This window comes from Betta splendens, chromosome 14, assembly GCF_900634795.4.
Source record: "Betta splendens chromosome 14, fBetSpl5.4, whole genome shotgun sequence".
Lineage (NCBI taxonomy): Eukaryota > Metazoa > Chordata > Actinopteri > Anabantiformes > Osphronemidae > Betta > Betta splendens.
The window spans coordinates 12290631-12318618 of record NC_040894.2 but is presented as its reverse complement, the minus strand read 5'-3'; the positions used below and the strand labels follow the sequence as shown (position 1 = coordinate 12318618).

Here is a 27988-nt window from a genome sequence, read left to right as displayed (position 1 = left end):
TGTTTAACCCACGTAGCTGCTCTCTTTCAGCTCCTGTACTGATCACTAAACTGACACTTCTGTATCCTAACACTGGATCTCTCACCACCACTGACACCGACTGCAGCATCACGTGTCCCAGTAACTGCTAACCCTCCCGTCTCCTCTCCTCCTCCAGCGCTCGGAAGCGCCCCATCCCCTACTACCGGCCCAGCCCGTCCTCGTCCAGCTACGACAGCAGCCCGTCGCGGTCCAGCCGCAGCCGCAGCTACAGCAGCTACAGCCACAGCCGCAGTCACAGCCGCAGCCGCAGCCGCAGCCGCAGCTGGAGCCGCAGCCCGAGCAGGAGCTGGAGCCGCAGCCGCTCCCGCAGCCACCACAGCTACTACAGCCGCAGCAGCTATGACAGCCCCGGCTTCTGAGCAGTCCTAAAGCTGCGTCTCACTCAGCAGCACTCACGCTGCTCTACAGTCCTGCGCTCAAATGCCTCAATTTGTGACCATCATCCCTGTCTATTGTAGAGCCTGGATCAAAGAGGAGGAATGTACTTTGAATTGACACATTACTGGGAACTTGGCCGTCTCCATCAACGTCTTCACATATCTGAGGTACTCCAGAAAACCGGCCACTGCTGGTCAACAATGACTCTTGTGGATCCTAAAGATCAAATCTTGCTGTATATTTAGCACTTTCCTTCTCTTCCGCCACAAAACAACCAAAAATGAATTCAAAACTATGTATGATATAACTACGTATATAAATATATCCTCAAAATGGGAGCAAAGAAGAACACGAAAGGAGAACGCGCCGACGGCTCGCTGTACGTTTCTGAGACCTTCCTTTTCTCTTATCATGTTTTCATCTCCCTCAAGACGTCATTTCACCCGAGCGCAGATCAACAGAAGCGAGAACAAAGGGAGATGTCTGCAGAAGAAATGGGACGCGGGGAAAAAAGGAACTTTTTATATGATAAACTTGTATTGTATAGGTCTGTGGGTCTAGATATAAACTCCTTTATGTTCTGGCTTTGTAAACTATGCACTGTATAGTCCATATAGTCTGAGGAGGTTTGTTGAGCATGATGCATCGGGACAGGCTTGCTGCTCGTAGGAGAGTACCTGGTGGATGTGAGGGTTGCCAGGGTGCATCTGTGCTACCCTCTGACCTCTGACCTATACAGTATGTCAGACACCTGCAGAATGGGACGAGGTGACAAAATCTGTGTATTATGTACTTTTACTCTCTTCCCTGTTAAGATAATTTTGTTGAGTCTGCTAGTGTGCGTGTGTGTGTGCATGTGTGCGTGCATGTGTGTGTGCGTGTGTGTGTGCATGTGTGTACACGTCCCCTGCAGCTTGCCTCTGCCGTAACGCTGCTGGGAGGTGCTGTACAGAGAAAACCTGCAAAATGTTGTTTTGACCACTGCTATTTATGGATCTATAGTATTTATGAGTTAGTTTATTTATTTGTTTATTTATTATGGATTTATTTATGAGTGTTGTTTTGCCATGAGCTGTAAAGCAGTCGGAACAGGCTTTAGAGGTGTTATGGCCACATTCCCATTGGAACGTGTATATGATCCACCCCCTTTTACACCCTATCACTTTCATAGCAGTGCGTAGATTCACTGCAGTGTTTTGAACACACTCTGATTTCCCCCGTTGGAACCGAGTTGCCGCCCACAGTCACTCCTACGATTGCCATCGAGCTGGTTTATTTGAGAACCCTTCATAATGGCTCTGTGCATCTGAAGGTGCCTGAACGTGGTTCCGTGCACACAGTCTTGGTTGGCATCTTCACAGTGCAGGATCATACCCTGTGTGATGTAGGCGAACAACGCAGATTCTGTAATGCCTCCTCTCGTCTCTGTCCTCAGTAGTGCAGTGAACAAACTGGCGATACAATCAGGGATCCACCCTAAGTCTTCCTTCCCATTCGTCCAGTCCTGTCTCACCAACACCCTGTTGCATTCCCAGTGTAACCAGACTATTACACCCAGCACATTTGTTAATTTATTCCAAATATTGCATCACCCCTTTGGTTCTAGTCATTCTTTGTAATGTACAAGTTATTATACCTGACAATAAAAAGAAGCAAATGGGGAAAGGATGATGCTTTGTGTTTTTTTTCTTTTGAGATTAGGCTGCAGTACATGTACGGACCTACAGATGGCGCTGTTGACAACAGTTCTTCCAAACCTTCCACACCTGACCTAGAATGTTCTCCAGCTGAATTAAATTCACTCAAGGCAGTAGCAGGATGAAGGTGGAGGAAGGAAGGGGCCTAATTTGGGACATATCAACATCTTACGATCCTGCTTTGGGTTTGTATAATAGAATTGTTCTAGAATTAAATGACAATAAGTGGGAAAATGAAATGAAATCAAGGAGCTGTGTTTGAACCCATTGCTCATTGTTTTTCTGTGTCTCCATATTCACCTGGAGAGAACATGGAGACAAATGTATGTTCCTTTTGGGAGCATGCATGAACTGATGTACTAGTGACCTCTCACCCAGTCGCAGCTGGCATCGGCTCCAGCGACCTCCTGACCCCTGAAAGAGACTAGGATGCATCTGTTCCTGTAGCACACGACAGCACCGGAAAAGGCTGTGACAATATTAACCCCTCTCTCTCTCCGGCTTCTCCACTAATGCATTACAACATAACAGAGAAATCCCTTACTGCTCTGGTCTGATCTGACTTTTCTGAGATTCAACTGTACGTTGCTAGACTCTTCTGGCTTGTTGTGACGTCCTGTTTGGGATCGGAGGATTACGCCCGGCACGGGGGAGAAAGGTTTAACAGTTCACTGTGCAGCTGCTCCTGGGGAGGGCCTTCCTCGCGGATTCCGATCCAGTGCTACGCCTGCCACAAATAGATATTCTAGTGCTTTCCGTAAATGAGCTCAGGGTGTGAGCTGAAGGGGCTTCAGTCAGAAGGGAGGGCTCTGTTGACAGGGTGGGGCGAGGGGGGGTGTCAGTGTGTATAAAAGATCTCAGCTGGGCCGCGGACAGCACATTTGAAAGAGATCTTCCTCCGAGGCCAAAGGGATTTGAACACAGCAGCCATGGCTGAGAGACATATTCCTTTCACCCTGCTCCGCACCCCGAGCTGGGACCCATTCCGCGACTGGTACCAGAGCAGCCGCATCTTCGACCAGACCTTCGGGATGCCGGCCGCACTAGAGGACTTCGCCACATTCCCCAGCACCCACTGGCCCGGGTACATGCGGCCCTCCTTCCTCGCCCCGGACGTGGGCGCCATGATGCCCCACGGCCACGGACCCGCACTCTACCCAAACGCCATGATGGCCCAGCAGGCCCGCGCCCTGTCCCGCCAGATGAGCAGCGGCATCTCAGAGATCAAGCAGACGCCGGAGAACTGGAAGGTGTCGCTGGACGTCAACCAGTTCTCCCCCGAGGAGCTGGTGGTTAAGACCAAGGATGGCGTGGTGGAAATCAGCGGTGAGTCCTCACTCACACTCTGATCCAACCTCACAGTTGCGAACCAGAGGTGAAACCAGAGCAGATTCTAGACCGAACGCGGTGATACAGTACATAGACGGGAACAGGGTCAAAACAAAAGGCGGCAGCATTGTTCATGAGTTACATAATGAAAGGGTCGGTGCAGGGCGGGGGCTTCAAAATGCAGGCAACAACATTCCAACAGGAGACTCTTGAGTCTTAGAGCAACTCAAAGGGGATCATTGTGCAAAGAGCCTTTTTCTCTGGGTCACTCATCCCTCAGAGTAGTGGACCTGCTGCTTTAAATGGACTGCTGGACGTCATCCAGCTACTGAGTCCACAGCCTGAAAAAGGCCAACATCTCACTGGTGAGGCTGGACGTGAGCAACAGGGATAAACAAAGGCCGGGATCCGGTGCCAGCGGAATCTGCCACCTCATGTTTAGACTCTGTCGCCGGTGAACGAGGGTAAGGTTTAAAAACGCCATGACAGGACCCACGGAGCCATCCTCTTCCAGACCACTGAGCTTCACGCGGCAGCTGAGTGACGTTCTGCCGGGCCGCTCCCACGCGCTGATGCAGAGAGGACAGATCCCAGAGGACGACGACCTTTATCAGCCCGTTGTCACAACAAACACATTAGTGCAGAACCAGTCGTCCCACGGAGCAGGATGAGGACACTGTCCTTCACTCCACATACACAACAGTTAGTTCATCAATCATGTTACAAAATTTATTATTGTAATGATTAAATATATTTTTCTTTTATTTCTTGCTGAAGCCTCCGAGTGCCAGGTGTTATCAGAAAGTTAGTGTGCAGCCGGTGCAACTTTGTATTTGTGTTTTAATAATATACACAATTAGTTCATCATATTAATATTTTAGTTCCTCTTACGGTGAACGTGGTGGATCTGCTGTTGTTCACAGGCAAACATGAAGAGAGGAAGGACGAGCACGGATTTGTGTCCAGAAGCTTCACCCGGAAATACACGTAAGTACCTCACTGATGATACAGTACTTGTGCAATGAGCCAGAATGTGTTTGAGGGTGACTGAAATCACACTCTGACTCTCCTCCCGGGGGATTGGGTGTAGCCTGCTCTGCCCAGCAGGGGGCCTGCTGCTGAGTCCCATGCTCTGGGAAGCAGCAGCAGCAGCAGCCTCCCCCTCCTGGTGCTGGTCCCTGTTTTACACTGGCCTCTGCTGCCATCCAGGGGCCACAACACACACCATGGGTGTGATTTCATTCCATTCACACCCTCATAATCTGGCCAGGCTTTGTTAAAGTAAAGCTCCTGGTGGTCTGTGGCGCTTGCTTTCATCGTGCTGCATTTCTCGCCACCAGTCTCCCCTCGTCGGCCAACGTGGAGAAGGTGACGTCCTCCCTGTCTCCAGAGGGCGTTCTGACCGTGGAGGCGCCTTTGAACAAAGCGGCCATCGAGTACTCGGAGACCACGATACCCGTGAACGTGGGCGAGAAAGCTGGCGTGGTAAAGAAGTAGGAGGAGCGGCCGCATCGCGGACCCCACAGCGACACGCAGTAGAAAGAGCATCACAACTACACTCTCCGTATGAACATACAGTAGGACAGGAGCCTCGCAGCTCAGCTTTCTAAATCTCCTTTATGCTGGACTGGATCATCCGTGATCTGTGGTGTAGCTGCCTTTGTGAACACGCTACTCAGTCTTGAAAAGCAACAATAAATAAAGAACAAACATGAAGTCTGCTGTTCTGCTGTTTGACTGCTTGCTACCAGCATGGCCTCAGCATCCTGGAGCAGCCACGTGAGCTGACTCCACACATCTGATGATCAATGAAGCATGAGGGAGTGAAACATGCCAGCCCCCCCCCGTGAGCGACCGGGAGGCTTTATCTGCATAATAAGGAGCGGGGCTGTGACTTTTTAAGCCTGATGTTAACACGACGTCAGGAATATCGCCGCTTAGGCAGGGCAGCATTACACAAGCACATCAGCCGAGCTGCCGCCGCTCCTCCTCCCCGGCGTCTTCTGGTCACTCGCTAATGCACATGCTAGCTCCACTCCGGACGCCGAAGCTGCAGGGGAAGCCTATTTATAGAGCTCCGCTATGCACTAAGCCTGCTGCACGCTGGATCCACGGGGCAGCACGTGAAGCGGAGGGGCTTCTTTCTACAGTTTCACTTTAAATAGGCTGTTTATCAGCTATCATTAGCCAGCATCAGACAAGTGTCAGTGTGTGTGAGACAGAGGGAGCTAGAACACATGCAAAGGCCTGTCAGCATATTCTGCATTCAGCCTGCATCAGTTGACTTTGTGCACATATTCTGCATTAGATGCCACGCAGGCCATTCACAAACGCCAGGCACACATTACCCAGAGAGGCAGCCGTCTCTAAGCCACTTAGTATTTCAAGCTTTCCTCTTCCATGAGTCACCGTTTCCTTCCAGTTTGAAGCAGGCCTAAATTATTCATGCCCATCCCCATCAATCAGGGAGCCATCCTGCCTCAAAGCCAGAGAAGTGTCTCCTGTGAAGCACTTTTCGCCGCGAGGCCTCGGTTTTCCAAAGTTACCAACGTGGTGGGACGCAATGTGAAGGGAAATTCAAGCAAATGTGAATCTGGAGAGGCGTCAAAGAAATTCATCTTGCATCTAAGCATGTTTTCTGTATCCACAGCAGCAGGTGGTACTAATGACACTTGGTTGACAACTGGTCATGGGACAAGACTTGATGAAGATGTGGTTGTCGCTCTGTTTTTGTTTTTGCAGGTGAAATCAGCTGCCTACACTACAAACAGGACTGTGAAATATGAAATGAAAAGATAACCTGATTTTTATTTACTGTATATTGCAAGATCAGAAATATAGTAAATCTATAATTAATAGATCAGTGACTCATACTGTATCTTCACAGTGTAATGTACTGCTTATCTTTAGCTAGTAAAACTCTCCTGTCTGGACAAAACAGCCTGTTCAAAAGACATAGTCTGAAACAAGGCGTTTCCATCTTTAATGATTACCACTGATTTACCACAACACATTGTGTTCTTTGATAAAGCAGCACCAGGGGTCAAAGTCCAGCGGACTCAAAGAGAAATGTGTTCACGTTGAGTTTACTATCAAACAACAAACCAAACAAAGTTTTTATGCAAATCTAACTAAATGAATAATTTATCAATCAGTCAACCTAATAAACACATCCGGTCATACTGTAGCAATCTGAGGAAAATGCAAAAAGCATTATATGAAAAGGTGCTGGCACCAGTGAAGGTCTGATACTCACCAATAATTTGAATGTATGGAGATTATTCTGAATTTCTATGATGAACTGTTTTCATTTCAGTTGTCAACAGTATCCACAGAACACCTGGATGGAAATAGACTAAATCTATCATGAATGTTTACTTGCTCTTGGGACTAATAATAATACATTTTGGACTATAAGGCTGTCTATTTAGTTTGAAGGTGTTATCTTTGATAACGAATCACACTACTACTATTCACCTAAATGAAGTGGATGTTTTTCATTTGTTTTCAGTATGAAAATACATACTGATAGTCTGGTTATTCCGTGTTTTTCACACATGAAGCCAGGTGGATGGAGGAGTGGTGGTGTGAAACTCTCGCCTACTGTGACTTGTTGGCCTTGATCTTTCTGGGGACAGTAAAAGGGCAGCATGTTGAATGGGAGACAGCTCATGCCTGATGCCTCCACCTGTGTTGACAGGGAGTGTATTTATTTCCACATGTAGGACTCTGGACACTCTCTGTCAAACCAAACAGAGAGAGCCTGGGGTTGAAGAAACTTATGTATGTTAAATCACAATTTTAATCTAGCTCTTTGTTTTGACTTGATATTACGTGATATTGATATAACTCTCGTTTTGCAATTGAAGTCAAATTGCTTCTACAGTACAGCGGTTTGACAGTACAGCGGTTTGACAGCGCAGCGATGACGTCAGCAGGAAGCGCGAGCCAGTCAGAGCGAGAACGAGCATCGCTCCGTGTCACCGGGTTGAGCGCGAGAAACTCCCATCAAATTCTTGGCAAAACTATCTGAACAGCAAAACGAACTGAGTGACATTCAGAAAAACGTCCATACAAACAGTGTCGAACGTGACGTGAGGAGGAGCGTTCCACCTGTGTGACGGTAAGCTAGCTTCAGGACTGTTTGCTAGTTAGCTAGTTAGTTGTGTGTTGCTGTTTGTGTTGTAATGTGTTCACGTGATACAGTACGTTAACATATGGGAAATCTGATAGCACCATATTACTATGTATGATTAAGATCAATCAAACCGACGTCCCCTTTTGTATTAAAGTGAGAACATCGGCAAAGTCCAGCGAAGAGGATCTACAGATTCCACAGACGACGAGCCAACAGCAGATGTTTGGGGAACCTCGCAACAGCTGGATGGATGACAGCTTGCGGTAGGATGGTGACAGTCATCTGGAGTAGCACCTATTTACACAGGGGACCAGACTCTGTCAGGTGGCTCTGCACTGAGCTGACCGTGACCAACCTGATCTGGTCACATACTGATTGACACTGATTGCAAAACCGACATTGACTAAAGTGATCACTAAACAAAACAGCAGACTTTTAATCATTGGTTAAATATCCCGATTTTGTCTTTTTTAAATATAACGTGATTTGCATTGTTCTTTATGTTTCAGGCTAACTGAAGTTTAATTTGTCAAACTCACTGAATTATGTTTATGTTGTGCTTAGAGTGGGTCTATTCATTTTTTAGTATTGCGGGAGAATAATGAAGTGGTGGACAAACATTTAGTTTGATACAACACACACCCGCCACCTTGTAGCTCCAAAAAATCTGTCATAACCTAGTTCAAAAACCTGGACTGTTTCAGTGGAGTTAATATGTTGTAAATCTTTACTTTCATTACTTTAATCTTTTCATTCACACCTAAATTAAAGTAATAATCTAAAACCTTTTCCATAAAATTTAAATTTCGAGTTCCTTTCATCCACATTTTACATCTAAATTAGCATGTACTTTGATGGACCAACAGGGCAAGTGTCTAACTCCTAAAACAGATGTAAGGCTGGTGTTTGTAGGGACTGTCAGACCTGAGGTTGAGTTAAAACATTGAGTGCATACAGTAAGAATAGCTTGTCAGGTTTCCAGTCCTAGTGGGTCTGTGCACAAACACACGCTGCTAATAAACACATTACCATGACACGTGCACATTAATCCATCATGACTGGTGGTGTGTGGTTGTTTGATATAGCAGGTGTAGTGTTATGTAAACAGTTCTATTTACTAAATTTATTTTGCTAAGCAGCTAATCAGCAAACAGCAGAGCCTCCTGCTGTCAAACATCACTAGCCACTATGTTGTCTTCAATTTCTGTCACCCTCACCAAGAACTGCATGTCACCATAGCCATGTCCATAACAGATCAATTTATTGTTAACAATCACTGTTTTGGTATAGCGTACTTCAGCAAATGGAGTAAAGAAAACACAGAATAAAATAAGGTCTAGCTAACAATCGCAATAAAAAGAAATAAATAGAAAATAATCCGATTAAGGTCAGGTTCATATGAATACATAACATCTACAGTATAAGTTAATAAATTGAAGCTACTGTATAAATACATCACCAGCATGCACAATATTGTATTATGGAGAATATTGGAGCAGTTATCATCTTACACTGAAGAAACAGTATAATAGGCAAGTGCATTTCTTGACCAAGAAGAAACTGAAGACAAAATAAATCCACAAACTTCAAAATCTGCTTTTTGAGCTTCCACTTAACATTGCATGTGCTCTGTCCACAAATTATACTTAGTTCCCTAATCGAGTCTGTGGTTCCAGGTACGGGTTCTGACTTCTTATGATTGTTATGACGATAGCATAATTAGAGGAACGGGGCGACTCACTCGTCTCCTACTGGCTCATTTCTCAATTAAAAGTCCTCATTTGTTGTTCTTATTTATTTTATATATCTTTCTGTGAATCAAATCGCTCCCTAAAGGTATAAGGAGGCAATATGAGTTGTTATAGTAACGACAATACTGACAATAAGAATTATGTGTCCAAAAACAGTTAATTTATTCAATAAAGCACATCAGCACATGAGAGGGACAAGCTGCACTAACTTTACTCCATGAATTTGTATTTTTAGTTACAGTATGACTGTGTGACTCAGCTGGACACATACCTGACACAAAGCAAACAAAAACAGTTTTTATGTTATCTTCAGTAACAGAGACAACCCATTTCTCACTCGACGGTCATAGTGTAGCGCAACTTAAAGATGTTGGGTACGTTTGAAGTTACATATTGAAGTCCGACACCCCTAAAAGCCCGTCTTCATGTCCGTCAGCCGTCTGCTATCCCACTCACTCTATCTGTCTGTCTGTCTCTCAGTCACGACTCAAGGTTACTCTAATTTTCTTGATGCTCAAGCGCCTGAACGATGCTCCTCCCCTCACCAAATACAATAAGACAGCTCAGCTTCATTTGCGCGATAAGACCAGTCTCTGTCGGTGTGAAGGTATAACTACCCAATAGTCACACTGCCATGAATTACATACCTCTTGCTTCTAAAGTGGTATTTTGGCAAATGCTGCAGAGGCTATCAAGGAGGGGGTTCATTCTTTTCTTTTATTTTTTGATCTGAGGTTATTTCTCAAACTAAAATCATCTTCCCTCCTCCTGCTTTTTTCACTTTTAATTTGTGGAAAAATAAAGAACAGCAGCCGTGTTAGTACCATTGGCTAAATTGGCCGCCAATGTTCCACCACCCCACCACCCTTCCCTTTTTTTAATTTCTAAGATTTTTATTTTCAACTATTATTATTTTGTCATCATTTGTGAGCGCGCGTGTTATTTTGGCAGAATGAGGTGCTGGGCTCTTTAGTTGTTGCCCTCTCCTCCGTCGTCGTCCTGCTGGTCGCTCGTCCACAGCGTCAAGTTGTCTCGTAGCAGCTGCATGATGAGAGTGGAGTCTTTGTAGGAGTCTTCGTTGAGGGTGTCCAGCTCGGCGATGGCGTCATCAAAGGCGGTCTTGGCCAGATGGCAGGCCTGCTCCGGGGCGTTCTGGATCTCGTAGTAGAAGACGGAGTAGTTGAGAGCCAGACCCAGGCGGATGGGGTGGGTGGGCTGCATGTGCTCTTTGCTGATCTCATGGGCCTCGCTGTAGGACTTCTCAGAGGACTCCACCACCGAGGCTCTCTTCTCCCCCGTGGCCACTTCGGCCAGGTAGCGGTAGTAGTCGCCCTTCATCTTCAGGTAGAAGACTTTGCTCTCGTGCTGCGTCTCGTTGCAATTCTTGATCAGGAAGTTGTCAAGGAGATTCAGCACATCCTGGCACACGGCCTCCAGCTCCTTCTCGATCTTTTCCCGGTAGGCCCGCACCATCTCGATCTTCTTTTCATTGCCATCGGCCGACGTCTTCTGCTCGATGCTGGAGATGACGCGCCAGGAAGAACGCCGTGCCCCCACCACGTTCTTGTAGGCCACAGAGAGCAGGTTCCTCTCCTCGTTGGATAGTGCTTCATTCAACTCTGTGACCTAAAGACACAACAGAGCAAGTGACCGTTAGTCATGTATTAGGGCCTTTGAAATATTCATAGTTATTCACAGGACGTATGATGTCATACTGAGGTGACTCCTGATTGGTAAAAACTCGGAGCTAGTTTAGTTTTGACAGGACCGTGTGTGGCTGAAGTGTTTAATCCTCTATGCCCCACTGGGAGAGTGCAGCAGAGGCATCTTTACAGAGTTGGAAGCCTGTTGTTCCTTTTCTTTTTCAGCAAAGTTCCATGAACATACCAACGCAAGGGGCCCCTGGCTTTCACAATGCCTTACAGTAACTCAACGCTACAGATGGAGTTTAAAGCTAAAGTGATTCTTTAAGTGGAAAAGAAACAACATAAAGAGTTTGAGAATATTAATATCTGCTCCAATGCCAGTTAGCATGGTTTATTTTATTTGCAGACTCCAGAAGCAAACTTGCTAATGCTGACATAGCTAATGAAAAAAGCTGTAGCACTATAGAAAGGGATCAAGTCCAAACAAGCAGCCTTTTCCACTTCACTTACTGCTGTGCTATGGTTGATCTGTGGATGCCAGTGTCAGCTGCCCAGTCAATGGATGCTGTCTGTTTACTTAATATAAAGGCCACCACGCATCAAAACCACTGAAATACTGATAATACCCCCAAGTCTACATGTGTGCACGCTCAGCGTATTTCCAGGATTTTCATCAATTGAGATTTTGTTATAACTACATCAAAGGCAAATTACTATGAATTGAACAGTATAACTTAGCATGTTTTTAAATATTACATGGGCATTGTTTCATTTTCAAAAGAAACAGATCTCTGTGCTTATTGTAGTACTAAATAAAACAAATCAAAGAGCTCTGTAGTGGCACTAGTTGCATAATGATGACACAGCCCAGGAGAAAGTCACCCCTGCTCCATTAGTCATTCCTCAGTAAAGCTTCAGCTCTATAACACAGCCCATTAAATTACAATTAGCGCTAACAAGTATCTGACCTACAGCAAGCGCGACCAGCAGAATGGGTCAACGCTGGAGCAACAACGAGGTCAGAAAAACAAGGCTAAACAACCCATTTGTAAAAACATGGCCGCCTTTGTTTCACAAGCCAGCAGGGTGAACAGAAAGCCCTGACGGAAGCTGTGGTGCAGGGATGACAATAGAGCTCTGTCTACTCATAAAGCTCATCAATCGTGCCTGCTCTCTCGTGACTCATTCTTACACAAGGCATTCAAACTCCGAAACAACCGAGTGTTAATACAAACAAAGGCCATGCAGGACAATCAATACCTTCCTCTCTGACAGCACTCGGCATGGCCATTAATATCCACAGGACAGACACAGAAAGAGCTGCAGGGCTTGGCTGGTAAGAGGATCCAGCTGGAGTCTGGTTTGGAACTCTGCCTTGCAATTCCATTTGATACATTACGGCCCAAATATTCACGGCTTGCAACATTCCCATAGATGATCAGCAGAACACAAAGATGTTGAGATATGAACAAGGCGGGCTGGTTTAGCTGCAAACAGTGTTGTGGTGTTGGTGATAGTAATGATAATGGATCAGTTTTGTTGCTATGCTACCAAATACAGGCATTTGAAAATATTCTGGGCCCTTTTGCGTTTTGGTCACTTTTCTGTGATTGTTGTTGTTTTAGTTAACTTGACAAATTTCAAAATACAGTCAGGTGCATCTTAGAACTAGTTTAGAGAAGGTAACAGGACGAGAGGGCCCTGATCAGACTAAATACCCAATTCAATGTAACAGGGTTTCTGAAGTCCTCTGAAGAGATGAGCAGCAGGATGAAACTACGGTTCTCCCTCAATGAGGACTTCATGGAAAATGCCTAGATGGAGTGTGCTGTCTATTAAAAGGCTTATAGTAGCAAGGTTGGAACTGTAAAAGCAGAGAGAGCAGGAAAAGGTGATCTAATTTGAGAAAATGTAAATGAAGAGGTTTTGGCCTGTAGTTTTTTTATTAAAATTGTCAAACATTATTGTGAGTGAGGACTTGGTAACATTGTGTGTCTCAGGACACAGAACAGGTCGATGGTCGTGCGGTTCGAGCCGGGACAAGATGCAGAACCAGTAACTAAAAACATACAGTTACACCTTCAGTGATTTCACCAGCATCAATATCAAATTTTTTAAAAATGACATTAGAGCTAAGAGACACATATTGATTCACTGATTAATGTAAGTATTTCACATCATTCATTTTAAGGCTGGTCTATCTTAAAGGAACTGTGGCCTGGTAGCTCAGTTAGTAAAGCAAGCCTTAGGAAGCACAAGGTTGCAGGTTCAAGGGGCTCCAGGTGTGTCCTTGACTAAGACACTTTCGCACTAGCTCCTGGGACCAATTTGATAATGACAAATAAAGTCTTTTTTTATTCTTCAATGCTCAACACATTTTCTGTCAGTCTAAAAACAGAAAATGTAGGGCTGTGTGTGTGTGTGTGTGTGTGTGTGTGTGTGTGTGTGTGTGTGTGTGTGTGTGTGTGTGTGTGTGTGTGTGTGTAGGTGGGCAAGGTGGGTGTTTTAGTGCTTTTGTGATTCAACACACTGACTGAAGACTCATTTCAGAACATACTGAAATGTCCTGAGATGCCACTGGTTGCATTCATAATTGGACTGAGCCTTAGGAGCATGTTCATACTTTACATATAAAGAAATAGACGTCTATGCCCTCTGGACAAAAAGCGGCAAGATGAGGATGAACTAGAAAACAGGAAATTGAGACATTTTCTAGGGCTATAACCCCATTTCCCACTTTAGCACAGTGATTGTATCTAGGAGCCAAATTTTCTATTCACATCACTGGCACATTTTGAATTGTTATCACACTCAGATAAGTCTCCCACAAGATGCACCAACCCCCTCACGCCTACTCCTGAGAGCTTGATCACCCTGACATACAACAATATTTTCTACTGAAAATATGTCCTGTAGCAGAAAGTAAAGACAAAGGCAGAGTAAGAATTTAGATATAAATCGGTGAGAATTTCAAACGGCTATAAATATCATGGGTCGAGTCCCTTTTTCCTCTACTAGCTTATGTTGTTTCCCATAGCAACAGCCAAATCAGATGGTGAAGTGTCAGACTTTAGAGTAGCAGTGATGGTGTTTTTCTTGACAGATCAGATTGGATCAGGAACACATTGTATTAATGCCCTTATGTAACTACAGTAAATGGGCACTGGCATGTAGCCGCCCTTGTTTCTACAAACCACTGATACGAATGATCAATGACATATGAAGTTAAATTACATTTTCTGACAGTGTACATATACAGCATACTGTACTAGAAGGATGCTGTAGCTCCCCAACAGTGTGTGTCTAAGCAGAATAAAATAGTCAAGCTCACATCAAGATAGAAAAATGTTAATCATAAAAAAAAATCTACAATTACATAAATTATTAGTGATACAGCCTCCTTTATTTAAGGAGTCTCTATAATTCTTGAGGCAAATGAGTGAAAATGAACCCAAATACAGTAGATCAGCTTTCTGTCATTGTTTCACACGATCACAATCAGACTGCCGCATGTGTCAAAGTTTTTCCCCCAGGTGCACATTCAAGAGCACAACGACAGTAAACCGAGCTCATGACCAGATTTCAGGTCTAATTCTACTCAGGCTTCTGCTCTACTTGTGCATAGTGGCGTAGCTGTATACAAGCTATTAACCAAGACAAAACCTGCCTGCTGGCTGCTGTTGCTATGGGATTGTAGCTGTCAGCAGCTGGGGATGCTGCTGCACTCGAAGCCACAACCACAACCGCCGTTTATAACCTGCTTAGTATAATGACAAGGGAAGAAGTAAGCAGAAAGAGAACTAACTGGAACGTGGCGTTTACTGTTTTAGCGTTTGCAACCCTGCGGTTTTGCAGGCATTAGTGAAGAACTACAATGGCTGAGATTTGCGTTAACATTGAAGCTCAGGCATTAATCTGTGAAAATGGTCTTGAATGAATCGGGTCAAATCCAAGATGAACATGCATATGATGCCTATGGTTGTATATTTAGGTATAATTATCATGATGATGTCAAAGGACTACGGCTCCGCCCATGTGGATAATGATGTAATGCTTTCATCAGACATGTATTCTGATTTTAGTTGTAAAGTCAAATGCTCGAGTTGATACAAGATTACAAATGTGTGGTGCTGTTTACCAAGTTGTTGATAATTCTTCAGCTGTTAAGACCTTAGAAGCATTTACTCAAGTAAATCTCTTGCCTAAATGACTATCTGATTTCCAAAGCTCTCGTTTCATTGCCTCACTCTCGATCCAAACCTCCAGCAGAAGCATATTGCAAATTGAATACACACCCACGCATTTTGCGCTCTACACAACAACCAGCCCAAGTGTGGAGGGACACAACTGTATTGGATCAGAGCTCCAGCTGGGTCTGTGCTACAGCCATAAAAAGGACAAGCAGAATCTAAATCTGCTCCCAAATCCAAGTGATGGATGTCACACATACATGTGCAGTAGCTGAAAAATATGAACTGAGAGAATGTGTTCTTTGGTAGAATCTTTTCCATTCAACCGCAGCCTGTGAACTCTTTGATTTGTTTTGCTTGGGCCTGGTCCCTGACTCTGAGGTGTCTCCGTCCTCCAGAGGATGGGTGCTGAGGAGTGGTGTTCTGCGATCCTGACTGCTTGCTTCCGTATCCACCGGGGCGGTTGCCATGTCTGCAGTGGCGAGGGATTCCCCTCAGCTGATGGGCGAGGCAACAGACACACCCGGCTGCCCATTGCTGCAGAGAGACGAGCTGGGTGAGGGGCAGCGCTCCCTCTGACTCGGCAGAAATCCGAAGGGGTGGAGCTGGGCCCCTTCTGGCAGTACTGCCCCGGCCGGGTCCTTGAGAGCAGCACACAATATGGCCTATGCTGACAGCTTATTGACTCCCGAGGTAGGATGCTGATGCAAAAAAAAAAAAGTTTGCGTTCTCTACTATTAAACGCAGCCCCTGACCCGGCATCTTAGAGCAGACTTCTGCTGAACTCAACAAAAGAAAAACGATTTTAATAGAGCTGTGACACAAACACTACTAATCACTGAATAAAACGACAGAAATATGTGCTAAATGTTACTCACAATCCTTCTATTAACACAGAGAAGGGGCCAAAAGCAGCCTCCTAAAGGATATTATAGCCAATCTAAGCACCAAAGGACAGTGGGCCTTGTCATGCATCAGTCCATTGTTACTCATCCTAAATCCAAGCTGTACTCCTCGGTGATCTCATTGTTCAGGTAGTGTTAGTACAGTGAGACGCAGCCTTTGTGAAGCTGTGATAATACGCTGCCTATGAAATGGTGCACTACGGGTGGGCCGGTGCTGCATCTTGGCAGATGCTGCGGCACGCCTCTGTGTGGGAACCTGCTGGAGGAGGTCGAGGACGCAGGGATGCGGCTGCTGCACGGCATCGATTCGAGCGGCCCGGCGCTCCACGCCGCGGCTCTGCGGGCGAGAGACGGGAGAACGGAGCGTTTTGCTGCAATATGACATCCACGGAGCGTTCTGGGGGGGGGGGGAAGCCGTCCGTCCACCAACACCCACGTCTGAAAAGGTGAACGGCTCGCTTCTGCGCAAATCGATTGCATCAACCTTCAGCCAACGTCGCGGTTTCCAATGCGCCAAATGTGCAGCGGCAGTAAGGGGCAGATGCGCGTCGGGCTGAATAAAAGCGAGGCTTCATTTTAAATCGATGCCTGATTATTTCGTGTTCAGCATCGTGCGAACCGGAACACGAGCACGACGCCGCTCGCTCTCACCATCACGGTACCACCTAGCTCGTTCTCTGCACCTCCACTTGGCGCATCCTCCGACGTGAGCCCTCCGACACTCGTCCGTGACAAAGCCCGCATTCGACCCCCGACACGGACGATGGAATCACACCCTATCGTCATGTTTGCGCCGCGTTCCTTCGCCTCTTTAGCGGCCAAGGAGCGCGCTCTATGATAAAGGAGCCTGTTAAAAAGGCACCGCCCCAAGATCCAACAGTCCGCTTTTACAACCGGCGCAATCCACCGCAGCGCACCGCTGATAAAACCTTCCATTTACTGCACATCGCCGTTCCAGCGTAACTCCATTATCACCAGGAAGCTGTAACGAACACGTTTGATATGTACAGAAACGGGTGTAATGGGACCACAGGCTTTACGGGCCTTGCGGGTGCTCCAAGGGGAAAAAAATGTTGCCCAAATCGCACCAAACAGCTGATTTAAAATGTCCCCAGGTGGATTTTGCTCATCAGCGCAGCCTTTAATCATATGTTTCATACACCAATTTTACGAGGTTCGTCCGCTTTAGCCGTAATGTGCCCTAATATAAAGACGCGCTCCGTTATTACAGCCTTAATGATACGCTCGCTCGCGTTTACGCGTTTCCTCCGAAATCACGCGTACGTCGAGGAGACCAGACAAAAAAACCGGGCCCGGGACCGAAAGGTCACCGGGAGGAAGCCAACTTACCGATTTCATGGCAGCTGCCATGTCGTCGTACCGCTCCGCCTGCTCGGCCAGCCGGGCTTTCTGCACCAGTTGCTCGCGGTCTACCATTTTCGATGCGGATGCGTGCGTTGCCTCGTCGCGTGCGATGCGCGGCTAAAAGGTGGTTTTGGGACTGTTTTAACGGAGACGAAGCAGCACCGGGCTCCTCTCGCTGCAGCTGCTGCCTGCTGTCTGCGTGCCTGCCGACGGGACGCCCCTCCCCCCCTTCCGACCGCTCTCCCCGTCGGTTGTGTCACCACCCAAGGGGGAGTGGCCTCGCCCGGTGACGTCACGGGCCTGGCAGCCCGGAGAAATGACAGCACGGGCCCCACTCCCTTACTGTCTGCTGGCAATGGAGGCTCTGGGCCAGTTTTGGTAGGGTGGTGACATGCAGTGTGGTGGCATCACACTTTCCACACGCCCGAATGCAAAGCCTGGAGAGCAGCTGAGACGCGAGGCTTGAACGTGGCGCTGCTGGCTCCGCGTGTTCTAAAATCTGGGTGCTGATGTGTCATGTTCTGCTGGAGAAGTGAGCGAATAAAGAGGAAATGGAGCGTTTTAAACTCACCTGAGCGCATTCTACTGTAATAAAAGAGTTCGCATCACTGCCATCGGGGCCTTGTTATGTATTTCTCCTTTGCAGATTGGTTCATTGCTCTCAGTTGTTTGTTCCTCATTCTTACTAACTGCTACATACCTGAAATACAATGACCCAGAACATAGCTGCTCAAACATTTAGTAGAATGATCATCTTTATGACAGTTTTAACTTAAAATATAATATAAAAGAAATCATAACCATGTAAATCAAAGTCACCCCTGATCCCCTGTTCTGGATTGAACAGACCTTTACAGGTGAACCTAATATTATGGCCAGTGAGTGTAAAGCAAGGAGATGACAGGAATCTCACTCCCTTTGTTCACTGGCCGTGCTCCTTATGTGGTCCGTGGAATCTAAAACAGCCAATCCCCCCAGGACAGACACTAGCTTGAAGTTCTTTGAATCAGTGAGCCAGCAGAGGCCACGTGCATGACTTAAATAACAATGTACTGTATGTTTGTTGGGTATTAGCCGTTGCACTGTGGAACCAGATTTCCTGCGTCCGGGTCTGAGTGTAGGCGATTAACATAAAACCCACCAGCACCCACAGAGCAGTTCTTGAGTAATGTTTAACAGAATCACAGCGTCGCTGCTTAGCTTGAATTTTAACATGCCTCATTTTCCCGCTAAAATACCGCTGAGTGATGGTTTGCTCACCTCAGCAGCTACTGTATATACGTAATGACCTTTTCCTATTTTTTTTTGCTTGTAGGTTCGAAATGGGCTCATAACGCTGATGTGCTGAGTCATTTTACCATGAGTCACTGAACACACCCTCTGCCACAGACCGTTCTGTTTCCCTGTCCCTGGAGGCTCTGGGTTTATGACATCGATCAATCTCCTCCTCACAATAGCTTTACAGAATCTTTATTGTTATTGTGCCACACTCATGCATAGTGTATGTCTGCAGTTCTTATTTCTGTAAATGAAATGGCGAATAACACAAAATAATCTGTGAATGTATTTTATCTTCTTAGAGGATGATGAAAGTATTTGATCACTAACACTACGAAAATATGCAGTTGCTTATTTAAACATTTCAACATCCAGATTTAGAGAGAGACGCTGGAAATATATACTGAAAAATAATATTTATTTTGTCACATGTAAATGATCATTAGTTACATTTATTTATATGATGGCTTACAGAAAACAAGTAACAACAATGTTTGCTGATGCTAAGATGCTGCATATTCACAAAGTACCATCCGTTTGTGAATGTGTCTGCTCTCTTGCATTGATCTGGGTTCATCATACATCCTGTAGGTGTGGGTGGTGGCCCTACAAGCTGCTTCCTTTGTAGAAAATGTCTTCTGTTATATACATAATGAACAATCAGTAGATTTGTCATAAAAGTTGGGCAAAGGAAAGATAAGGAACCGTCTGTTTATAATGTTTTTCAGCAATGTGCTGCTTTTGATCTCAAGTTTATTCATAAAGTGCTGAATAGGCAAAGATAATCATAATGTGTAAGTAGAAATTTTCATTTTAGTTACTTTTTGGGTGGTGGGGTTTTTCTTCAGTAACTTAAATCCTGTTATTTACATTATGCCTACAAGTCCCATGGTGGAGATAAGTGTGTGTGCTGAAATCACAACAGTGAGCAGGTGACGCCAGCATCTTCGGAGTGGTCACAGTTGTGCACGTTCCAGGATATATGGGAGCACTGGATCAGGGAGGCCTCGGCACCGCTGCACTTCAGATTGTCCAGCAGGATCGTCCCCGCCCCAGGCCCGAAGGAAGCCTCCCCCCGGGCTGCCGTGGCCTCCCCGCAGCCCAGCTGGCGACACACCACCCGAGCGTCACGGAGGTCCCAGGCGTCGTCGCACACCGTGCCCCATCCAGAATTTAGGTAAATCTCCACCCGGCCCTCGCACTGGTGCCGACCCCCTACCAATCTCAGCATGCCTTTATGTAAACACAAGGAACAGTCATATAGATACAGAAACCCAGTCTAAAGGAAAGAGGTTGACTTTTTTTTTCTGTCTTACCCTCAGAGGGTTGTGGGGTGGTTGTGGTGGGGATGCCTGCTGTCACCTGGAAGTCACGTGTCACTGCAGTGTAAGCTGGTTGAAAGAAGACGAAACAAGAAAACCTCCGTTCAGCATCCATACTGTCTGTGCATTTTACATAGGCCCGCCTCAGGTTAGACATGTCCAGGCTTACGCGCACAGATGACTCCAGCATCCTCGTGATGGCCGCAGTTGTGCTGACCCCAGCCCAGGTTGAAGCACTGGGACAGAGCCTGCTCGGTGCCGCTGCAGGCCACGTTGTCCAGCAGGATGGGGCCCGAGCCGTAACCAAAGTAGGCCATGACCTTAGCGGAGACAGCCGGGCCACAGCCCAGCTGCCTGCAAACCACCTCGGCGTTGGTTATGTCCCAGTCATCGTCACACACCGTCCCCCAGACTGTTTTGTAGAGGACCTCAACGCGACCCTGACAGGTGCTGTTGCCGTTCACCACGCGGATGGGCGCTGCGTCTGCATGGAAATAAACAGACAAATGGATGAATGATCACACTGTTAGAGCACAAACGGGACAAATATTCCGTTTGATTTTGTTACCTTTAACCACAGCAGTTGTGACAGTAGTTGTTGTACTGGGTGACTTGGTGACAAGAGCGCTGTCTGTGGCTGGAGCAAACAAAACACAATGATCATGGAGAGTTTGGTACAGTACACGCAGAGGAGAGATATGGCTCCCCCTGTTGGTCATTGGGCCAAAGTGCACACGCAACAAGGATGTGACACGCTTATGTAATGGAGTAAGAATCAGTGTGTGGTCGCTGGATACCTGCTGTGTTTTGTGTTCCCCAGATTGCTCTCTGGTTCTGTGTTGCTGAAGAAGGTGTAGTGGTTGATCCTGGAGCAGGCAGAAGAAAAGACGTACCATGTAACCTCTACTTACAGATATCACCATAGCACCAACCTCACCTTCCTCAGCTTTCAATACCCCAATATTAATAAGATATTTATATGGTATATACTATAAAATATAAAATAATACTCATGTTTAACATACAGAAACCAAAGCTTTAAACACCAGCAAGCTCCATATTCTGTAAGTTGATTTAGCACAAAAACACACTATGATGACTTCACCCATTAAGCTGTACAGTGATCATGTAACCAGTTAAACCACAGCTAATTACTTAAGCAAAGACTTCTTGTATTTGTGTACTGGACCTACTCAACATTCAGGAGCAATTCTACACCATTCATCATCAGGACCTGAGCTTCTCCAGGAGTCTAAAAGACACATAATGAGTCCTCCAACCTCCTAACGTGTCCACAAGGCATTTTCCCAGTAATGTTGTGGTGTTTGTTAGAACTGAAGCTCATTTGTTTATTGGTGCTCAATGAGCATTGTTGTGTAACAGCGAAATCCAACCAACTTATCACAGCTTGACCTTAGAAGGAAGAGGGAATTGTGTGCATGGTACTGTACCGGTGCAGGTGACGCCAGCGTCTTCGTGGTGGCCACAGTTGTGCTTGTCCCAGCCCAGGCTTTTGCACTCGGCCAGCTCCGACTCAACCCCGTAGCAGTTGACGTTGTCCAGGTGAATCGGACCTGTACCGTGGCCAAAGTAGGCGTTGGTGTGAGCATAGACGCCAATGCCACAGCTTGTCTGTTGGCAAACAACCCGGGCATTGTTGAGATTCCAGTCATCATCACACACCGTCCCCCACACACCGTGGTAGTAGATCTCTACTCGGCCCTGGCAGGTGTTCTGTCCATTCACCAAACGGATGGAGCCATCTACTAAAAGCAAGAAGAAGAACCTTGCACTGCTGTCACATAAACATTGAGCATGTATTCACAGACTAAGGAACAATTTCTTAGCAATTGTTAATCGTTAAACTAATTTCTATTTATGACTCCTGTGAAAAAGCTTTAATATTCTAAAAAATGTAGCAACAACTGAAATAATATCTCTCTTTAATTCATTTAATCTTCCTAATGAAACTATTTAGTAATTAAGTCTGAGTGGGTTCATTTTAGGAGGATTCACACGATGGGAAAATAAGCCGTCATTCATTATTTAATGAACCTTGCCCTTGCATTTTGTATTAACATCTGCCACCCCTCCTGTCTGCCAAATGTGTGTCCTTTGCATTAAAAGCAGTCTGACCTGAGCTTTATTTTCTGTTTCCCTCTACAGATGTGAACGCTTCATTATCTTCATTTACCTTCATGCTTTTTCAAAGGCATGACAGATTACAGCTGAGTGTACCTACCTAAACTGGAGTTCTCTCTGGATGGAGTAGTGAGACTCTCAAAGCCCTTTGCGCCGATCACAGCTGGTTCTAACGGTACAATAAAAAGGAAACTGACATGAAAGGAAGAAAATTCACCACGACTTCAGCTGACTTCAATCCAACGGCCTGACCTCTGCAGGTGACAGCCACGTCCTCGTAATGATAGCAGTTGTGCACGTCCCACGGCAGACTCCTGCACTGGCTCAGGTCTGTTTCGTTCCCCCTGCAGTCCACGTTGTCCAGATGGATGGGCCCCGTTCCCTGGCCAAACTGGGAGCTGGTGCCCACCGCCACCGCCACGCCGCATCCCAGCTGCCTGCACACCACGTTGGCGTCCACCATGTCCCACTCGTCATCGCACACCGTCCCCCACGAGTCGTTGTAGCGCACCTCCACTCTTCCCTCACACCGGTCGCGTCCATTCACCAGTTGCACTTATAACAGACAGGCAGAGTTTCCTTTAGGGCTGATTCATCCAGCCGTATTTGAACACATTGTTGCTCAGGGTTTGGCCTGCTCTATTGTAGCTCAAAACGACCTTATACATTTGACTGGCATGCCTCTAATGGTCAATCAGAGTCATTGCTGTCAACAGTGTAATCCTACCACAAAGAACCACCTGACTCTCTGACTCTCTGGAAGTGAGTGTGGTGGATGTTGAATAAATGAGGATTAGAGCATTAGACTGATCTGAGGCCACCTAGCCAACAGCTCCTAGCTTTATAGTCATAGTGTGACCAGGGTGAACACATGTTTGTTGGGAAGGCCGTGCAGGTTAACGTACGTTGCATTCAATGCCTACCTTGATACGGCGTCCTCACTGGGGCTTGCACGCCATTGGCTGAGACGGGAGGGAGGAGGAGATGAGGGGAGAAACAGAGTATGGTCCAATTATTTGTTGAAAGGAGGTTCTTGGCTTTCCATACTTACTGGACTCTATATCTACTATATCTATTTTCCTGTAACACTAGACCCAGAGTGAAACAACAACAGGAGGCCTGTTGAGAGCAAGCACTGCATAAGCTACAACAGAAACGTGTCAGCCTCACTAATTATGAGCTGACATCCGGTTTTGACCTTAGTACTGTACACTGGTTCCTGACCAGTTCAGTATAGGTCGGTTCACATGCATCTCCAGTGTTACTATAAATATATAGATCGATCTGAGAGGAAACTGATTGACTTACTGGGCAGAGCTCTCCTGCTTATTTTGACGTCCCCTGAAATTAGAGCACAGAACGTGTTAGAGACACACCCATACATTATAATAACATTTAAAGATAGCCAATAGGTCAGAATGTGGAACAAATGCTGTCAAACCAATATACTGAATTATTAATTACTTGTCTGATAAATCGGCCCCTGACAAAATTTCAAGGCCTTTTACCTTCCAGATAAATATTACATATCACCTTAAATATACATATAGCTCTAAAATAGATCCCAAAGCCAGTTTAGTGTAATATTGTCTTATTGCATAAACCAGAAATGTATAAATAACCTTTTCCCCAATTACTAAATATTGTAAATGCAGTTGCACCAAACACATACACACACAAAGACACTCACCAAGTCGCAGCAGCACACTGAAGGCCACCAGGATTAGGAATCCCAGCAAGGACACCAGGAGCCAGACGGCCGAGTTCCAGCACCGACACTCGCTCTCCACCACTCTCTGGGCTCGCATGGCTGCCTGACTGACCATCCGCCTGCAACACACACACACATTCATTCACTCTCAGTTTCTCTAACACCTCTTTACTACAGATCAATCACTGTGTCTGTCCTGGTTCCGAGTGGTGTAATTGTGGCATTGGATTGTTTTGGGTAGCCTGGAGCTACAGTACAGTGGATGTTGACAGTTTGTCTGGTGTCCAGTAGGGAAATGCCACACACACACACATTTTTTCCCAAATAAAACAGCAAGAATGCAGAGTCAAGTTGCATTTAGTAGCACAAAATGGCTGCCACGCATCCAGGGACCAGGTATGAAGGGTTGGGATTGGGAGGAGGAGAGTTATCGGGATGAAGTGTAGCTCAGAGTTGATGAAGGTTCATTCCCAAGGTTACGAGCATCAGCAGCAACTGGGGAGGACAGAGGCTTCACTCTGTGGGAATTTCCCTCAGACAGGGAATATTGGGATTGACTGACAATCACTCAATAATCAAAGCTAGATAGCAAAGTGAATGCACCACAGTCTCCTCAACTGTCTGAAAACCTCTGTGCTTTAGCATAGCGCACCATGTGGTTCACAGAGAACCGCATGTATTCTCGGTTTGACAGGACTTTTTAGCACAAACGCCACTGTACAGTACATGGATTATCAGCAGCATGTTGCCATTAAGAAAACAGTGCTTGCTCCAGCTCTGAGCTGTTGGTCTCTGCACTCATGTAGAATTCCCCCTGACCTTATACAGGAATGTGTATTAGGGGATGATGAGAGGAGAATTTGATATTGGCCCCTCGAGATAGTGGACATTCCGGGCCCAGGGGGCACAAAAAGACATTTCTGCTTCCCGTGGTCCCCATCGTCAGGCGTAAATGCGCTTCCTGCAATCTGTCACTAGAAGCCTCCGAAACGTTCAGGCACCTGATGACACTTCAGGGGCGCCTCTCGTCTCCTTGAAAGGCAGGAGGAGGAGGGGAGGGGTGTTAGAATCTATGGTATACATGCAGTTATCTTCAGCTTCTAGAGGCAAACTGTTGCAAGCACACGGTTGGATGTTAGATGGTGAATTCCCAGTTTAAAAGCAATAATAAACAACAGGGCGTGACAGTTACGGCTTCGTCCGGATCCAGTCCCCTAAGCTGCTTCATTATAAGGGTGCAGGACACCAGACGCCCACAAAGAAGTCATTTTACATCTAATTGGAAGGAGGGGAGTTTAACGCCAGCACACCGCTCCACTACACTCCAGCTGCCTCATTGGCGGACTACGCCAGCAAACCACTCGAAACCCTGGGACAAATGGCTCAGTTATGAAGGATGAAAAATAATCTAGTCCCCAGTGTTTTGTTTTTCAATACTCCATTCATAGAAGGATGTAGCACAGATCCGCTAGGGAATAATGTTGCCTTTTGTGTCGGCTCCGCTTCCCCTCCCTTCTCACTTCCCTGTGCTGAGAAATAGCTGAAAGATCTCGGCCCCACAAAATACCCCTTAATGCCTGAGATAAACCACAGAATAACACTGTCAGGCCCTTCACTTGGGAGAATTCTGTGCCATTTAAACAGAGAATCAACCTATTTGTCAGCATGAGTCACAATATAGCTTTTTTTTATGATTTTTCTTCCAATTAAAATGTAAGAAATTATACAAAAGTATCTCAAAATATAAAAATTTAGCAAATTTAAAGCATTGATTACTAGAATCTAATACTGACCGTTAATCCGTATTATTCTAATTTAAATATTTGCCCGTTTGCATCATTTTTCACTTCACATGATATTTAAATAAAATTATATTTATAGAATAGAACACATATGTCCAGGAACCAGAGTGACACGATACAACAATTATGTTAATCATGTAAATACCTAAACCATTAGTATTTAAAAAAAGAGACATACCTGTTGTCAAAGTATTTATCTTCTCCCACAGTAAAAAAATTAAAGCAGTTGTCTCCTTTCAAAACAAAGTGCTGGAAGAGTGTCCCCAGAGCTCGACTAGCGGCCACTTAATTCCACAGGTCACGCAGGAAACACGGAGCGTCTATGTTGAACTGGATGCAGGAGATTCCAGAGAGCATCCAGCGCTATGTGTTTAGGACTTTCATCTCCTTGACATTAAGTACCCGCATCAGTGGCAGAGATTACGTGAAGCTAAATACCAGCACATTGTATGGTAATATTCCAACACCCTTTACCTGTCTGTGCTTAAAAGAAGCAGGAGGGGCAACAAAAAGACAAAGCCAATGAAAACTAATCCTTCAGTGGGACTCCTGCATCTCCAGTTTCAGGTAGCGCTCACAGAAGGTGCGGTTCCGCTCATCTCTGCACACGCTCGCACAGGGCTGGGGCTCAGGTCCTGTGTGTGTGTGTGTGTGTGTGTGTGTGTGTGTGTGTGTGTGTGTGTGTGTGTGTGTGTGTGTGTGTGTGTGTGTGTGTGTGTGTGTGTGTGTTTTCCCACATACAGTGGGGACAGAAGTTTGTAATATTTGCCACAGCTTTATTCTGAAGGATAGAGAACTGAGCTGCATGTCAGTGAGGAAAATGAGTATTTAATTCCCAAACTATTTGATTACAAGGTTTGCAAACATCTAATTCAAAACCTCCATACTGTAGGATTATGGTCTGGCTACTAGCTAGCTTCCTCTTGAGCCAAGCCGCTGATGATATGTTCTGGGACATGGTCATTCTGATCAACTTCACTGTCACAGGAAGAAGGTTCTAATCAAAGAGTTTCCAACTGTGTATCTGTTTATTGGTAAAATTAGCCTGTACTGTGCATAATGTTTGTTGCTCCTGAGCAACACGTTCATGCTGATGTTGTTGCAGTGTGTATAACAATTCACCAGAAAGCTTTAGTAGGTAAAATCCAGAATATTCACCACTAATGGCTTGTTCTAAAAAAACGAATTCTCTCCTTTTTAAAAGATGCTCGATGTGGATATACTGTAGTTCTTGTATAGTTCTTATAATCACATGTTTCCAGGGCCTTTCTGAATTGTGCAGCAATCTGTTACAGGAGCTGCTTTCAAACGCTAATCCTTCCTGAGAGCGACGTGTGCCTGCCGTCCGCAGCTTCTGTCAAGATTTTCAGGAACGGCTCTGAGCTTCCACTTCAGCGGCACAGCTGAAACACAGGGATTCTGTTAAAGTGAACTGAGCAACACATAAACCATAAACCACATAAACCCAGGTTAGGACTGAGAGTGAACAGACAGAGCCACAGCCGATCCGGACTACAGTAGCCTTGTTTTCAGTACTTTCTGGGCGACAGAAAAAACAGTGGGCTCAACCATATAACAAGTTGCAAAAAGTAGCAGTGTAAACGAGTACAATGAAGTTTTATTCTGCTGCTTAGTATGGAATGCAGCAAGCTTTTCTTATTTTAGAGAGAAGAAAGAATATGCCTTGTTTCTACTACTTAACAGATGACTGGGGAAGCCTTGACTCTAGATTAATGTTGTATTCTAATACACTCTAAGACGATCTGTTTAACTAATTTCTTTAGAAATGTTCAAAACACAACCTAAACATTCACTGATTATCTCAATAACCACTAAATATGACAAATGGGGGGCACATGTATGGCCTATAGGTCTATGCTCTACATCTTTAAATGAGAATAGAGTAAAAAAAACACTGTATATGACAACAACTATAATTTGTTAATTTAATAATACACAATAATTTAATGTTTAATGTTACATTTCACAGAAGACATGTTATAGAGTAATAAAAGCAGTAAAGTAGTGAACTAGTAAACTACTGTGCACGTCACCCGCAAGACGGTGACTCTTCACAGACTAGATCAACTGTTCCATACTCATTATGTGTTTACTGTAAAGAAACAAAAGCAGATCTTTTGGCATTACCGATATACACCAGAGAGAACCCGAAAAAAAGATTCAGCACATGATATTCTGCCTGAAAGTGAAGGTAACGTATGTTAGTAAACACAGTGACCTCAGGCGCTATTCTCTTTTACACTTAGCAGGGACACGATGAATAGGGACAAA

General features: G+C 45.5%; 4 protein-coding genes and 1 long non-coding RNA gene across 13 annotated transcripts in view; 3 read left to right on the top strand and 2 right to left on the bottom strand.

Moving 5' to 3' along the window:
* Nucleotides 1–2088, top strand: part of srrm3 (serine/arginine repetitive matrix 3) — a 60618-nt gene extending 58530 nt beyond the window's left edge. For both annotated transcript variants that reach the window (XM_029172818.3, XM_029172817.3), the window contains exon 14: nucleotides 158–2088. In XM_029172818.3, coding sequence (XP_029028651.1) covers nucleotides 158–401 — 244 coding nt within the window. In that variant the 3' untranslated portion in view covers nucleotides 402–2088. The remainder of the gene's footprint in view (nucleotides 1–157) is intronic.
* Nucleotides 2089–2986: 898 nt separating this feature from the next.
* On the top strand, nucleotides 2987–5162 carry hspb1 (heat shock protein, alpha-crystallin-related, 1). The gene is made up of 3 exons (XM_029172823.3): nucleotides 2987–3443; nucleotides 4370–4433; nucleotides 4787–5162. The coding sequence occupies exons 1-3, from the start codon at nucleotides 3047–3049 to the stop codon at nucleotides 4941–4943; spliced, it is 618 nt and encodes a 205-aa protein (XP_029028656.1). The 5' UTR covers nucleotides 2987–3046; the 3' UTR covers nucleotides 4944–5162.
* Nucleotides 5163–7094: 1932 nt separating this feature from the next.
* On the top strand, nucleotides 7095–22987 carry LOC114869036 (uncharacterized). 7 transcript variants are annotated; one of them, XR_008692502.1, is made up of 7 exons: nucleotides 7097–7569; nucleotides 7739–7847; nucleotides 15570–16522; nucleotides 18757–19896; nucleotides 20042–20937; nucleotides 22208–22443; nucleotides 22534–22987. It is a non-coding gene; the product is annotated as an uncharacterized LOC114869036 (long non-coding RNA). The 7 variants fall into 7 exon arrangements; XR_008692503.1 differs by having other exon boundaries at nucleotides 7096–7569; nucleotides 15570–15864; nucleotides 22208–22987; XR_008692500.1 differs by having other exon boundaries at nucleotides 22208–22987.
* ywhag1 (3-monooxygenase/tryptophan 5-monooxygenase activation protein, gamma polypeptide 1) lies at nucleotides 8829–17676 on the bottom strand. Of its 2 annotated transcripts, none has more exons than XM_029172820.3 (2): nucleotides 17427–17676; nucleotides 8829–10961 (listed from the first exon to the last, which is right to left on the bottom strand). In XM_029172820.3, exons 1-2 carry the CDS (start codon nucleotides 17511–17513, stop codon nucleotides 10305–10307), a joined length of 744 nt encoding a protein of 247 aa, XP_029028653.1. In that variant the 5' UTR covers nucleotides 17514–17676; the 3' UTR covers nucleotides 8829–10304. The 2 variants fall into 2 exon arrangements, with proteins under 2 accessions (XP_029028653.1, XP_029028652.1); XM_029172819.3 differs by lacking the exon at nucleotides 17427–17676 and adding an exon at nucleotides 16728–16893.
* LOC114869035 (scavenger receptor cysteine-rich domain-containing group B protein) lies at nucleotides 19636–24012 on the bottom strand. Its single transcript, XM_055502208.1, has 11 exons — nucleotides 23874–24012; nucleotides 23492–23524; nucleotides 23107–23145; nucleotides 22436–22738; nucleotides 22284–22352; nucleotides 21493–21807; nucleotides 20839–20907; nucleotides 20610–20678; nucleotides 20211–20525; nucleotides 20036–20110; nucleotides 19636–19952 (listed from the first exon to the last, which is right to left on the bottom strand). The coding sequence occupies exons 1-11, from the start codon at nucleotides 24007–24009 to the stop codon at nucleotides 19636–19638; spliced, it is 1740 nt and encodes a 579-aa protein (XP_055358183.1). The 5' UTR covers nucleotides 24010–24012.
* Nucleotides 24013–27988: the final 3976 nt, after the last annotated feature.